Below are 13,234 nucleotides of genomic sequence, written 5' to 3' on the forward strand. Positions count from 1 at the left end.
ACATGATCCGACGGCGTAACCTTAGTTTACGTGTCAATGGAGGCATTTTTGAAAATCTACTGTAACTGAAATTGGGCTGTGTCAATGTGTTGTCTCTTGGTCATAAAAAAATGGAAAAGTGTTTCTTGGTTTAATTAACTTGCCGCCAGAGGCAAATCCTCTAGCGGTTTAAATACTCCTCATAGGAAAAAATGACATTAGGGAAAAATATTTGTTTTGATGTCCCCTATATGGAGTGTAGCCATGTATGGAAGTGAAACGTGGACGATAAGTAGTTTAGACAAGAAGAGAATAGAAGCTTTCGAAATGTGGTGCTACAGAAGAATGCTGAAGATTAGATGGGTAGATCACATAACTAATGAGGAGGTATTGAATAGAATTGGGGAGAAGAGGAGTTGGTGGCACAACTTGACTAGAAGAAGAGATCGGTTGGTAGGACATGTTCTGAGGCATCAAGGGATCACCAATTTAGTATTGGAGGGCAGCGTGGAGGGAGCCCAGAGATGAATACACTAAGCAGATTCAGAAGGATGTAGGCTGCAGTAGGTACTGGGAGATGAAGAAGCTTGCACAGGATAGAGTAGCATGGAGAGCTGCATCAAAACAGTCTCAGGACTGAAGACCACAACAACAACTATAACCTCCCAGAGTTTGTCGGTTTAAATACTTTTTCACCGTGTAGAAAAGTAGCTTAAGGTACAGGATTTCATGTAAAAATAAAATTATTGAGATATCTTAGTACGTCTTTTTTTAAATTTCAAAACGGTACTTACTTAAAAAAAACCGCCTCGAATCTTTCCACTCGTGAAAGTGTGAACAAAGTCCACTGACCGAAAAGGTTGACAATGAAGTGCAGTCTGCCCCTGATAAACATAGTCGGGCTGGAAACGTGTGACCTGCTTTGATAATAGCGTGTGCATCTCGAGCCGCCTCCGAGTGGTTGAAGAATACACTGTACATACTGCTTTGGGAATCCGTACTGCGCGGAAAAGCACTTACCGAAATATTGACATTGGTGCTTCCATATGTCTAGTTCGCCGTCGCTGACTCTGTGTAGCCAGTGGCTTTCGCGGTCGGCCATGTCGTTGAGGTGGACGCAGGTGCAGTCCAGCACCGAGGTCCCATTTGTCACCAGCAGAGCGACGAGCGACGCAACTACCGGATCCATCGTCTGCGGAGGATACTGGAGAGCAAACAGAAGCAGAGAAACAATATAACGACTAGCGTGGCGGAAATCTACCGCAGGACGACTAAACCACAGGAAGTGTGACGTCTCTCGTCACTACCGCAGGCACATTCCTGTCTGGCGTGAGAGTGACCAGCTGCCAACACACGGTCTTCATACAAATACAGGGTGATTCAAAAAGAATACCACAACTTTAAAAATGTGTATTTAATGAAAGAAACATAATATAACCTTCTGTTATACATCATTACAAAGAGTATTTAAGAAGGTTTTTTTTTTACTCAAAAACAAGTTCAGAGATGTTCAATATGACCCCCTCCAGACACACGAGCAATATCAACCCGATACTCCAACTCGTTCCACACTCTCTGTAGCATATCAGGCGTAACAGTTTGGATAGCTGCTGTTATTTCTCGTTTCAAATCATCAATTGTGGCTGGGAGAGGTGGCCGAAACACCATATCCTTAACATACCCCCATAAGAAAAAATCGCAGGGGGTAAGATCAGGGCTTCTTGGAGGCCAGTGATGAAGTGCTCTGTCACGGGCTGTCTGGCGGCCGATCCATCGCCTCGGGTAGTTGACGTTCAGGTAGTTAGGGACAGATAAGTGCCGATGTGGTGGCGCTCCATCCTGCTGAAATATGAATTGTTGTGCTTCTTGTTCGAGCTGAGGGAACAGCCAATTCTCTAACATCTCCAGATACTGTAGTCCAGTTACAGTAGCACCTTCGAGGAAACAGGGACCAAAAACTTTATTGGCTGAAATGGCACAGAAAACGTTCACCTTAGGCGAGTCACGTCCATACTGAGTTGTTTCCCGCGGATTCTCAGTGCCCCATATACAGACATTGTGACGGTTGACTTTCCCGTTATTGTGGAAAGTTGCTTCATCACTAAACACAATCTTTGAAACGAAAGATTGATGTTTCCATTTGAGCAAGGATAAAATCACAGAAATCGATTCTTTTAATCTTATCAGCTGCAGACAGTGCTTGAACCAATTTCAGACGATAAGGTTTCATAACTAACCTTTTTCGTACGACTCTCCATACAGTTGATTGTGGAATTTGCAGCTCTCTGCTAGCTCTGCGAGTCGATTTTCCTGGGCTGCGAACAAATGCTTGCTGGATGCGTGCTACATTTTCATCACTCGTTCTCGGCCGTCCAGAACTTTTCCCTTTGCACAAACACCCATTCTCTGTAAACTGTTTGTACCAACATTTAATACACCACCTTTCAGGAGGTTTAACACCATACTTCGTTCGAAATGCACGCTGAACAACTGTTGGCGATTCACTTCTGCCGTACTCAATAACATAAAAAGCTTTCTGTTGAGCGGTCGCCATCTTAGCATCAACTGACGCTGACGCCTAGTCAACAGCGCCTCAAGCGAACAAATGTACAACTAAATGAAACTTTATAGCTCCCTTAATTCGCCGACAGATAGTGCTTAGCTCTGCCTTTTGTCGTTGCAGAGTTTTAAATTCCTAAAGTTGTGGTATTCTTTTTGAATCACCCTGTATATTGCTTCGTTTTGTGTGCGCATCTGCCGCTTGTGGGAAAGACAGGACGTGCTGGGTTACTGCAACAAAAATGGCAAGGCCTGTCCATGTTTAGCACTGAATTCCGAACTGGGTGCTCCTATGTAAACGTAGCGTAAACTCCGTCCACTCAGCCGCACCGACCGACCGCCGTGTCATCCTTAGCACACAGGCGTAATCGGATGTGAGGGTATCATCTGGAGTGCCCCAGGGAAGTGTGGTAGGTCCGCTGTTGTTTTCCATCTACATAAATGATCTTTTGGATAGGGTGGATAGCAGTTGAAACGTCCCCTTAGAAAAATTATAAATGACTGTGCTTAAACCGACACACAGTATTTTTAGCACAACGCAATCTGACTTTTAATAATCCCTACAAAAGAATGGCCCTGACTAACAATAACCTATACCTTTCATGAATCACTTACCTCACAAAAATCTTCGTTACTCAGACTACTGCAATACAGCGAGCGCCAATACTGCCACCTAAATAAAAGATTCAAACTACTGAAGGCACCAAGCACCGATAGGCATAGTTAGCAAATGAAAGATTTTGATAAAGAACAAACAATGTATTTACCTTAATAGTGTTCAAAAGTCAAAATGTATATAGCAGGTCATGACATCCAGTCTTACAAATTTACTGTCTCTGATGGACACACGTCCAGACATCCGCTCTCAAAACTCCGCCATCTCTCTCCCCACATCCACCACTGCTGGCGGCTCACCTCCTACTGCACAACGCTACGCGCTGTTAACAGCCAACTGCCCAACACTACAATAGCCAACAACAATGGAAACCAGCCACAGACTGCACACAGCACAGCCAGTGATTTTCATACAGAGCGCTACGTGGCGTTACCAATAAAAAAACCTATACAGCCTACTTACACAGTGTGCGGCTGTTTGCTGATGATGCTGTGGTGTACGGGAAGGTGTCGTTGTTGAGTGACTGTAGGAGGATACGAGATGACTTGGACAGGATTTGTGATTGGTGTAAAGAATGGCAGCTAACTCTAAATGTAGATAAATGTAAATTAATGCAGATGAATAGGAAAAAGAATCCTGTAATGTTTGAATACTCCATTAGAAGTGTAGCGCTCGACACAGTCACGTCGATTAAATATTTGGGCGTAACATTGCAGAGCGATATGAAGTGGGACAAGCATGTAATGGCAGTTGTGGGGAAGGCGGATAGTCGTCTTCGGTTCATTGGTAGAATTTTGGGAAGATGTGGTTCATCTGTAAAGGAGACCGCTTATAAAACACTAATACGGTCTATTCTTGAGTACTGCTCGAGCGTTTGGGGCCCCTATCAGGTCGGATTGAGGGAGGACATAGAAGCAATTCAGAGGCGGGCTGCTAGATTTGTTACTGGTAGGTTTGATCATCACGCGAGTGTTACGGAAATGCTTCAGGAACTCGGGTGAGAGTCTCTAGAGGAAAGGAGGCGTTCTTTTCGTGAATCGCTACTGAGGAAATTTAGAGAACCAGCATTTGAGGCTGACTGCAGTACAATTTTACTGCCGCCACCTTACATTTCGCGGAAAGACCACAACGATAAGAGAGATCAGGGCTCGTACAGAGGCATATAGGCAGTCATTTTTCCCTCGTTCTGTTTGGGAGTGGAACAGGGAGAGAAGATGCTAGTTGTGGTACGAGGTACCCTCCGCCACGCACCGTATGGTGGATTGCGGAGTATGTATGTAGATGTAGATGTGGGGGGGGGGGGGGGGGGGGGTCGGGGCATGTGGTCAGCACACTGCTCTCCCGGCCGTTTGTCAGTTTCGGAGACCGAAGCCGCTACTCCTCAATCAAGCAGCTCCTCAGTTTGACTCACAAGGGATGAGTGCACCCCGCTAGCCAACAGCGCACGGCAGACCGGATGGTCAACTATCCAAGTGCTAGCCCAGCCCGACAGCGCTTAACTCCGGTGATCTGACGGGAATCGGTGTTACCACTGAGGCAAGGCCGTTGGATAATTTCTCCTGTAGTAAAAATAAATTTGTTTTTCACAATGACTGATGACCAACGTACACTGAAGCACCAAAGAAACTGGTGTAGGCATGTGTATTCATACGAGGTGCGGCTAGAAAAAAACCGGACTGATGCTGGAAAAAACATTTATTTACAAATGGCTCAAATGGTTCAAATGGCTCTGAGCACTATGGGACTCAACTGCTGAGGTCATTAGTCCCCTAGAACTTAGAACTAGTTAAACCTAAGTAACCTAAGGACATCACAAACATCCATGCCCGAGGCAGGATTCGAACCTGCGACCGTAGCGGTCTTGCGGTTCCAGACTGCAGCGCCTTTAACCGCACGGCCACTTCGGCCGGCCATTTATTTTCAATTATATATAATTTCATATTATCTCCTTCAATGTACTCTCCTCCTCGGTCTCTACACCGCTCCATACGAATTTTCCACTGTTCATAGCAATGCTGCAGATCATTTTCGGTAAGTCCATACATTACTTCCGTCGCTTTTTCTTTTACTGCTTCAACAGTCTCAAATCTAGTTCCTTTCAAAGCTGACTTGACTTTAGGGAAAAGAAAAAAGTCACAGGGGGCCATATCAGGTGAGTAGGGTGGATGATCTAAGATGGGAATGTTGTGTTTTGCCAAAAACGTCTTCACTGACAACGCACTGTGAGCTGGGGCATTGTCTTGGTGAAGGATCCGTGACTTTTTTCTCCACAAATCGTTCCGTTTTCTCCGTACTCGCTCACGTAGGGTAGCCAGGACGCTAATGTAGTAATGCTGATTCACTGTTTGTCCCTCTGGTACCCAATCAATGTGCACAATCCCTTTGATGTCAAAAAAAAAACAATCACCATTGCCTTGAATTTCGATTTTAACATTCGTGCTTTTTTTTGTCGTGGAGAACCAGGAGTTTTCCAATGCATCGATTGGCGTTTAGTTTCGGGATCGTAAGTAAAAAACCACGATTCATCGCAAGTAATAACATTTTGTAAGAAGGTGGGATCACTTTCAATGTTTTCCAGGATGTCAGAACAAATCATTCTTCGGCGTTCCTTCTGTTCAATTGTGAGACACTTTGGAACCATTTTTGAACACACTTTGTTCATGTTGAAACTTTCATGAAGAATCTGCCTAACACTTTCCTTGTCAACTCCTGTTAACTCAGACACTGCTCTGATTGTTGAACGGCGGTCTTGTCGAACAAGTTTACCGATTTTTTCAATGTTTGCATCAGTTTTTGCTGACAATGGTCTGCCAGTGCGAGTGTCATCACTGGTGTCTTCGCGGCCATCTTTAAATCGTTTAAACCACTCAAACACTTGTGTTCGCGATAAACATTCATCGCCGTACACTTGTTGTAACATTACAAACGTTTCACTTGCAGATTTTCCTAGTTTGAAACAAAATTTGATGTTAACACGCTGTTCTTTCTGTACACTCAACATTTTCCGACGCACAGACAAAACGTCAACTACTTAAAACAGACGCCACGGGCAGACTGAGTGCAGGAGGCAGATGAAACTCGAGCAGTAGGCGGAGCGAGAGTCACGTGACAGGCCACGCGACTTTCAGCCTTATTGCATTCGTTTTATTGTTTCACCAGTACTAGTCCGGTTTTTTTCTAGCCACACCTCGTATACATCTACATGGATACTGAGCAAATCACATTTAAGTGCCTGGCAGACAGTTCATCCAACCACCTTCACAATTCTCTATTATTCCAATCTCGAATAGCGCGCGGAAACAACGAACACCTATATCTTTCCGTACGAGCTCTGATTTTCCTTATTTTATCGTGGTGATCATTGCTCCCTACGTAGGTCAGTGTCAACAAAATATTTTCGCATTCGGAGGAGAAAGTTGGTTCAAAAATGGTTCAAATGACTCTGAGCACTATGGGACCTAACTTCTGAGGTCATCAGTTCCCTAGAACTTAGAACTACTTAAACATAACTAATCTAAGGACATCACACACATCCATGCCCGAGGCAGGATTCGAACCTGCGACCGTAGCAGTCGCGCGGTACCGGACTGAAGCGCCTAGAACCGCGTGGACACAACGGCCGCCCAGAAAGTTGGTGATTGGAATTTCGTGAGAAGATTCCGTCGCAACGAAAAACGCCTTCCTTTTGATGTTGTCCAGCCCAAATCCTGTATCATTTCTGTGACACTCTCTCCCATATTTCGCGATAATGCTGCCTTTCTTTGAACTTTTTCGATGAACTCCGTCAGTCCTATCTGGTTAGGATCCCACACCGCGCAGCAGTATTCTAAAAGAGGACGGACAAGCTAGTGTAGGCAGTCTCCTTAGTAGGTCTGTTACATTTTCTAAGTGTCGTGCCAATGAAACGCAGTCTTTGGTTACCCTTCCCCACAACATTTTCTATGTGTTCCTTCCAATTTAAGTTGTTCGTAATTGTAATACCTAGGTATTTAGTTGAATTTACGGCTTTTAGATTAGACTGATTTACTGTGTAACCGAAGTTTAACGAGTACCTTTTCGTACTCATGTGGATGAGCTCACACTTTTCGTTATTTAGGGTCAACTGCCACTTTTCGCACCATTCAGATATCTTTTCTAAATCGTTTTGCAGTTTGTTTTGATCTTCTGATGACTTTATTAGTCGATAAACGGAAGCGTCATCTGCAAACAACCGAAGACGGCTGCTCAGATTGTCTCCCAAATCATTTATGTAGATAAAAAACAGCAAAGGCTCTATAACATTTCTTTGGGGAACGCCATAAATCACTTCTATTTTATTCGATGACTTTCCGTCAATTACTACGTACTGTGACCTCTCTGAGAGGATATCACAAATCCAGCCACATAACTGACGATATTCCATGAGTACGTAATTTCACAACGATCCGCTTGTGTGGTACAGTGTCAAAAGCCTTCCGGAAATCGACAAATACTGAATCGATGTGAAATCACTTGTCAATAGCACTCAACACTTCATACGAGTAAAAAGCTAGTTGTGTTTCACAGGAACGAAGTTTTCTAAACCCATGTTGACTGTGTGTCAATAGACCGTTTTCTTCGAGGTATTTCATAATGTTCGAACACAATACATATTCCAAAATTCTGCTGCATATTGACGTTATCGATATGGGCCTGTAATTTATTGGATTACTCCTACTACCTTTCTTGAATATTGGTGTGACCTGTGCAACTTTCCAGTCTTTGGGTACTGATCTTTTGTCGAGCGAACGGTTGTATATGATTGTTAGCATGGAGCTAATTGGTATAACTTCTGGACCAGAAGGCTTGCTTTTATTAAGTGATTTAAGTTGCTTCACTATTCTTAATCCTACGTTACTTACGTAGAATTCTGGAATATGTACTTCTTTTGTGGAGGCATTTCGGAAGGCTGTGTTTAGTAACTCTGCTTTGGCAGCACTGTCTTCTATAGTATCTCCATTGCTATCGCGCAGAGAAGGCATTGATTGTTTCTTACCGCTAACATACTTCACATAACGACAAGAATCTCTTTTGATTTTCTGCCAGGTTTCGAGACAAAGTTTTGTTGTGAAAACTGTTATAAGCATCTCGCATTCAAGTTCGCACTAAATTTCGAATTTCTGTAAAAGATCGCCAATCTTCGGGATTTTGCGTCTGTTTAAATTTGGCATGTTTGTTTCGCTGTTTCTACAACAGTGTTCTAACCCGTTATGTGTACCAAGGAGGATCAGCTCCGTCGTTTGTTAATTTATTTGGTATGAATCTCTCTATTTCCGCCGATACTATTTCTTTGAATTTAAACCATATCTGGTCTACATTTACATTATTAATTTGGAATGAGTGGAGATTGTCTCTCAGGAAGGCGTGAAGTGAATTTTTGTCTGCTTTTTTGAATAGGCATGTTTTTCGTTTATTTTTCGAGGATTTGGGGATTATAATATTCAGTCTCGCTACGACAGCGCTGTGTTAATTAACCCTGAATCTGTTTTGATGCTGGTTATTAACTCAGGATTATTTGTTGCTGAGAGGTCAAGTGTGCTTTCACAACCGTTTACTATTCGCGTGGGCTCATGAGCTAACTGCTCGAAATAATTTTCAGAGATTGCGTTTAGCACAATTTCGGATGATATTTTGTGCGTACCTCCGGAATTAAACATACACTCCTGGAAATTGAAATAAGAACACCGTGAATTCATTGTCCCAGGAAGGGGAAACTTTATTGACACATTCCTGGGGTCAGATACATCACATGATCACACTGACAGAACCACAGGCACATAGACACAGGCAACAGAGAATGCACAATGTCGGCACTAGTACAGTGTATATCCACCTTTCGCAGCAATGCAGGCTGCTATTCTCCCATGGAGACGATCGTAGAGATGCTGGATGTAGTCCTGTGGAACGGCTTGCCATGCCATTTCCACCTGGCGCCTCAGTTGGACCAGCGTTCGTGCTGGACGTCCAGACCGCGTGAGACGACGCTTCATCCAGTCCCAAACATGCTCAATGGGGGACAGATCCGGAGATCTTGCTGGCCAGGGTAGTTGACTTACACCTTCTAGAGCATGTTGGGTGGCACGGGATACATGCGGACGTGCATTGTCCTGTTGGAACAGCAAGTTCCCTTGCCGGTCTAGGAATGGTAGAACGATGGGTTCGATGACGGTTTGGATGTACCGTGCACTATTCAGTGTCCCCTCGACGATCACCAGCGGTGTACGGCCAGTGTAGGAGATCGCTCCCCACACCATGATGCCGGGTGTTGGCCCTGTGTGCCTCGGTCGTATGCAGTCCTGATTGTGGCGCTCACCTGCACGGCGCCAAACACGCATACGACCATCATTGGCACCAAGGCAGAAGCGACTCTCATCGCTGAAGACGACACGTCTCCATTTGTCCCTCCATTCACGCCTGTCGCGACACCACTGGAGGCGGGCTGCACGATGTTGGGGCGTGAGCGGAAGACGGCCTAACGGTGTGCGGGACCGTAGCCCAGCTTCGTGGAGACGGTTGCGAATGGTCCTCGCCGATACCCCAGGAGCAACAGTGTCCCTAATTTGCTGGGAAGTGGCGGTGCGGTCCCCTACGGCACTGTGTAGGATCCTACGGTCTTGGCGTGCATCCGTGCGTCGCTGCGGTCCGGTCCCAGGTCGACGGGCACGTGCACCTTCCGCCGACCACTGGCGACAACATCGATGTACTGTGGAGACCTCACGCCCCACGTGTTGAGCAATTCGGCGGTACGTCCACCCGGCCTCCCGCATGCCCACTATACGCCCTCGCTCAAAGTCCGTCAACTGCACATACGGTTCACGTCCACGCTGTCGCGGCATGCTACCAGTGTTAAAGACTGCGATGGAGCTCCGTATGCCACGGCAAATTGGCTGACACTGACGGCGGCGGTGCACAAATGCTGCGCAGCTAGCGCCATTCGACGGCCAACACCGCGGTTCCTGGTGTGTCCGCTGTGCCGTGCGTGTGATCATTGCTTGTACAGCCCTCTCGCAGTGTCCGGAGCAAGTATGGTGGGTCTGACACACCGGTGTCAATGTGTTCTTTTTTCCATTTCCAGGAGAGTATATTTTCGCCAACATATCGAGGATAAATTAAAGTCACCACCAACTATTGTCGTATGAGTCGGGTACGCGTTTGAAGTCAAACTCAAGTTTTCTTTGAACCTTTCAGCAGCTGCATTATATGAATTGGGAGGTCGGTAAAAGTATCCAATTACTGTTTTATTCCGGTTGCCAGCATTGACCTCTGCCCATACTAACTCGCAGGAAGTATCTACTTCAATTTCGCGACAAGTGAAGCTACTTCTGAGAGCACTATGCCATTTCCGACGCGGATAGATTAACCCAAGAACTTGCGCATCTAATGGCTGTTTTTAAGGAAAATAGATGCTCCGAGAAGCAGATTCGTCGGGCTATGGAGTTTGGACCATCTCCGGAGGTGCATGAAGAGGGACATAGATCGGTGGCCTTTCTTCCTTACGCTGGAGGCATATCGTTTAAGATTCGACGAATTTTAAGGAATTTTAACATTAAGACTGTGTTGCGTCCACATACTCGGCTCTGTGAAAGATGATTAGGAAACCCGGTGTGTACAAAATTCCGTGTCAATGTGGGAAAGCTTACATTCGCCGTTCGATTCGCACAGTGCATGACAGGTGTGTTGAACATCGCCGTCATACGAGGCTACAACAGCTGGAAAAATCGGCAGTAGCAGAACACTGCCTAAATGAGGGACGCAGTAGGGAATTTGATGAAACTGTGGTAGAATGAGATTTTCACTCTGCAGCGGAGTGTGCGCTGATATGAAACTTCCTGGCAGATTAAAACTGTGTGCCGGGCCGAGACTCGAACCCGGGACCTTTGCCTTTCGAGGGCAAGTGTTCTACCAACTGAGCTACCCAAGCACGACTCACGCCCCGTCCTCACAGCTTTACTTCTGCCAGTACCTCATCTCCTAGCTTCCAAACTTTACAGAAGCTCTCCTGCGAACCTTGCACAACTAGCACTCCTGAAAGAAAGGATATGGCGGAGACATGGCTTAGCCACAGCCTGGGGGATGTTTCCAGAATGAGATTTTCACTCTGCAGCGGAGTGTGCGCTGGTCCCGAGTTCGAGTCTCGGCCCAGCACACAGTTTTAATCTGCCAGGAAGTTACCTACATTTCCGGTTTTTGGAACAGTGTCTATAAAGAGGCGATTGAAATTAGGTTGGCGGATATTTAATCAACAGTGCCAGTGGGTTTCCTCTTAGCAAGACGTGGAATCCTGTGTTGTCTCGCATCAAAATTGAACGTTTTTCGGTGCGGCCCTGAGTGCGATATATCGTTGCCAACAGTGTTCCACTAAGGGCGGCGTCACCTTCCTGTCTTGGAGGGCAGCAACCGTGATGGGCGGCGCATGCGCTGTGTACTGAACGGTGGCCTATATAGGACATCGATTTGCAGCCTGGTGTCAGTTCTCCGCGGGACTCATCAGCAGAAGCAGCATTCTCCTGGAGATGGCGAACAGCTGCATCGCCGAAATATCCAGTCAAGTTGATTTTAGGACCCGGCAGCGTACGTAATGACATTATTATTTCTTTCCTTTCTCAGACGTTACGTCTGGTCAAAAATGAAAAGTGACGCGGACCTTGATCAAGCATGACTTCCTTTTAACTGTACGGTATATGTTATATTGCATTTAGGAACTTTCGGGTAATTGAACATGTATCAATAATTACGGATTTCTGTAGTTGTATATATAAGTTTGGATGTAGCTGTATTGCATTGATGTACAGGTGGATATTGTGTGGTATAACTCATCTAGTTGATAGTATAATTGGTATAATGTCAACTTTATCCTGATGCCACATGTCCTTGACTTCCTCAGCCAGTTGGATGTATTTTTCAATTTTTTCTCCTGTTTTCTTTTGTATATTTGTTGTATTGGGTATGGATATTTCGATTAGTTGTGTTAATTTCTTCTTTTTATTGGTGAGTGTGATGTCAGGTTTGTTATGTGGTGTTGTTTTATCTGTTATAATGGTTCTGTTCCAGTATAATTTGTATTCATCATTCGCCAGTACATTTTGTGGTGCATACTTGTATGTGGGAACGTGTTGTTTTATAAGCTTATGTTGTAAGGCAAGCTGTTGATGAATTATTTTTGCTACATTGTCATGTCTTCTGGGGTATTCTGTATTTGCTAGTATTGTACATCCGCTTGTGATGTGATCTACTGTTTCTATTTGTTGTTTGCAAAGTCTGCATTTATCTGTTGTGGTATTGGGATCTTTAATAATATACTTGCTGTAATATCTGGTGTTTATTGTTTGATCCTGTATTGCAATCATGAATCCTTCTGTCTCACTGTATATATTGCCTTTTCTTAGCCATGTGTTGGATGCGTCTTGATCGATGTGTGGCTGTGTTAGATGATACGGGTGCTTGCCATGTAGTGTTTTCTTTTTCCAATTTACTTTCTTCGTATCTGTTGATGTTATGTGATCTAAAGGGTTGTAGAAGTGATTATGAAATTGCAGTGGTGTAGACGATGTATTTATATGAGTGATTGCTTTGTGTATTTTGCTAGTTTCTGCTCGTTCTAGAAAGAAGTGCAAATGGTGTGCTTACTCTGTCTTACTGTTAGCAAAAACTTATTATTATTATTATTATCAGGAATATTACTATGTTGTGTGTGTGAAAGTTTATCAAATCTATCTATCAATTAGAACTCAAAACGTTCATTTATAGTCATAATTCCTGATTCTGTTGAGTATGTGGAGAGCAGATGCATTTCTTTCAGAGAAGAAAGTGGACTTGCAGACTGGAAACTATGGCCAGTATGTTCTCCATCGCTTTCTGGCTGATCACAAAAATAGTTTCCAGGTGTAACGTTCTTTTATCATTATTTTTTTATTGCGTTGAATGAATGTCAGAACTGTGGGATGCGTACTAAATTCGAATTACCGTGTAGCGTGTTGTAAGTGCAAGTGGTGTGCTTACTCTGTCTTACTGTTAGCAAAAACTTTATACGAATTGTTTGAGCAATGCAACTCCCAATACCAA

At 44.5% G+C, this 13,234-nt stretch overlaps 1 protein-coding gene across 1 annotated transcript in view; it reads right to left on the reverse strand.

The window, feature by feature from the left end:
- Positions 1-1,168, reverse strand: part of LOC126212729 (uncharacterized) — a 173,109-nt gene extending 171,941 nt beyond the window's left edge. The window contains exon 1 of the mRNA XM_049940140.1: positions 1,000-1,168. Coding sequence (XP_049796097.1) covers positions 1,000-1,168 — 169 coding nt within the window. The remainder of the gene's footprint in view (positions 1-999) is intronic.
- Positions 1,169-13,234: the final 12,066 nt, after the last annotated feature.

The sequence above is a fragment of the Schistocerca nitens genome, chromosome 11 (genome assembly GCF_023898315.1).
Source record: "Schistocerca nitens isolate TAMUIC-IGC-003100 chromosome 11, iqSchNite1.1, whole genome shotgun sequence".
NCBI lineage: Eukaryota > Metazoa > Arthropoda > Insecta > Orthoptera > Acrididae > Schistocerca > Schistocerca nitens.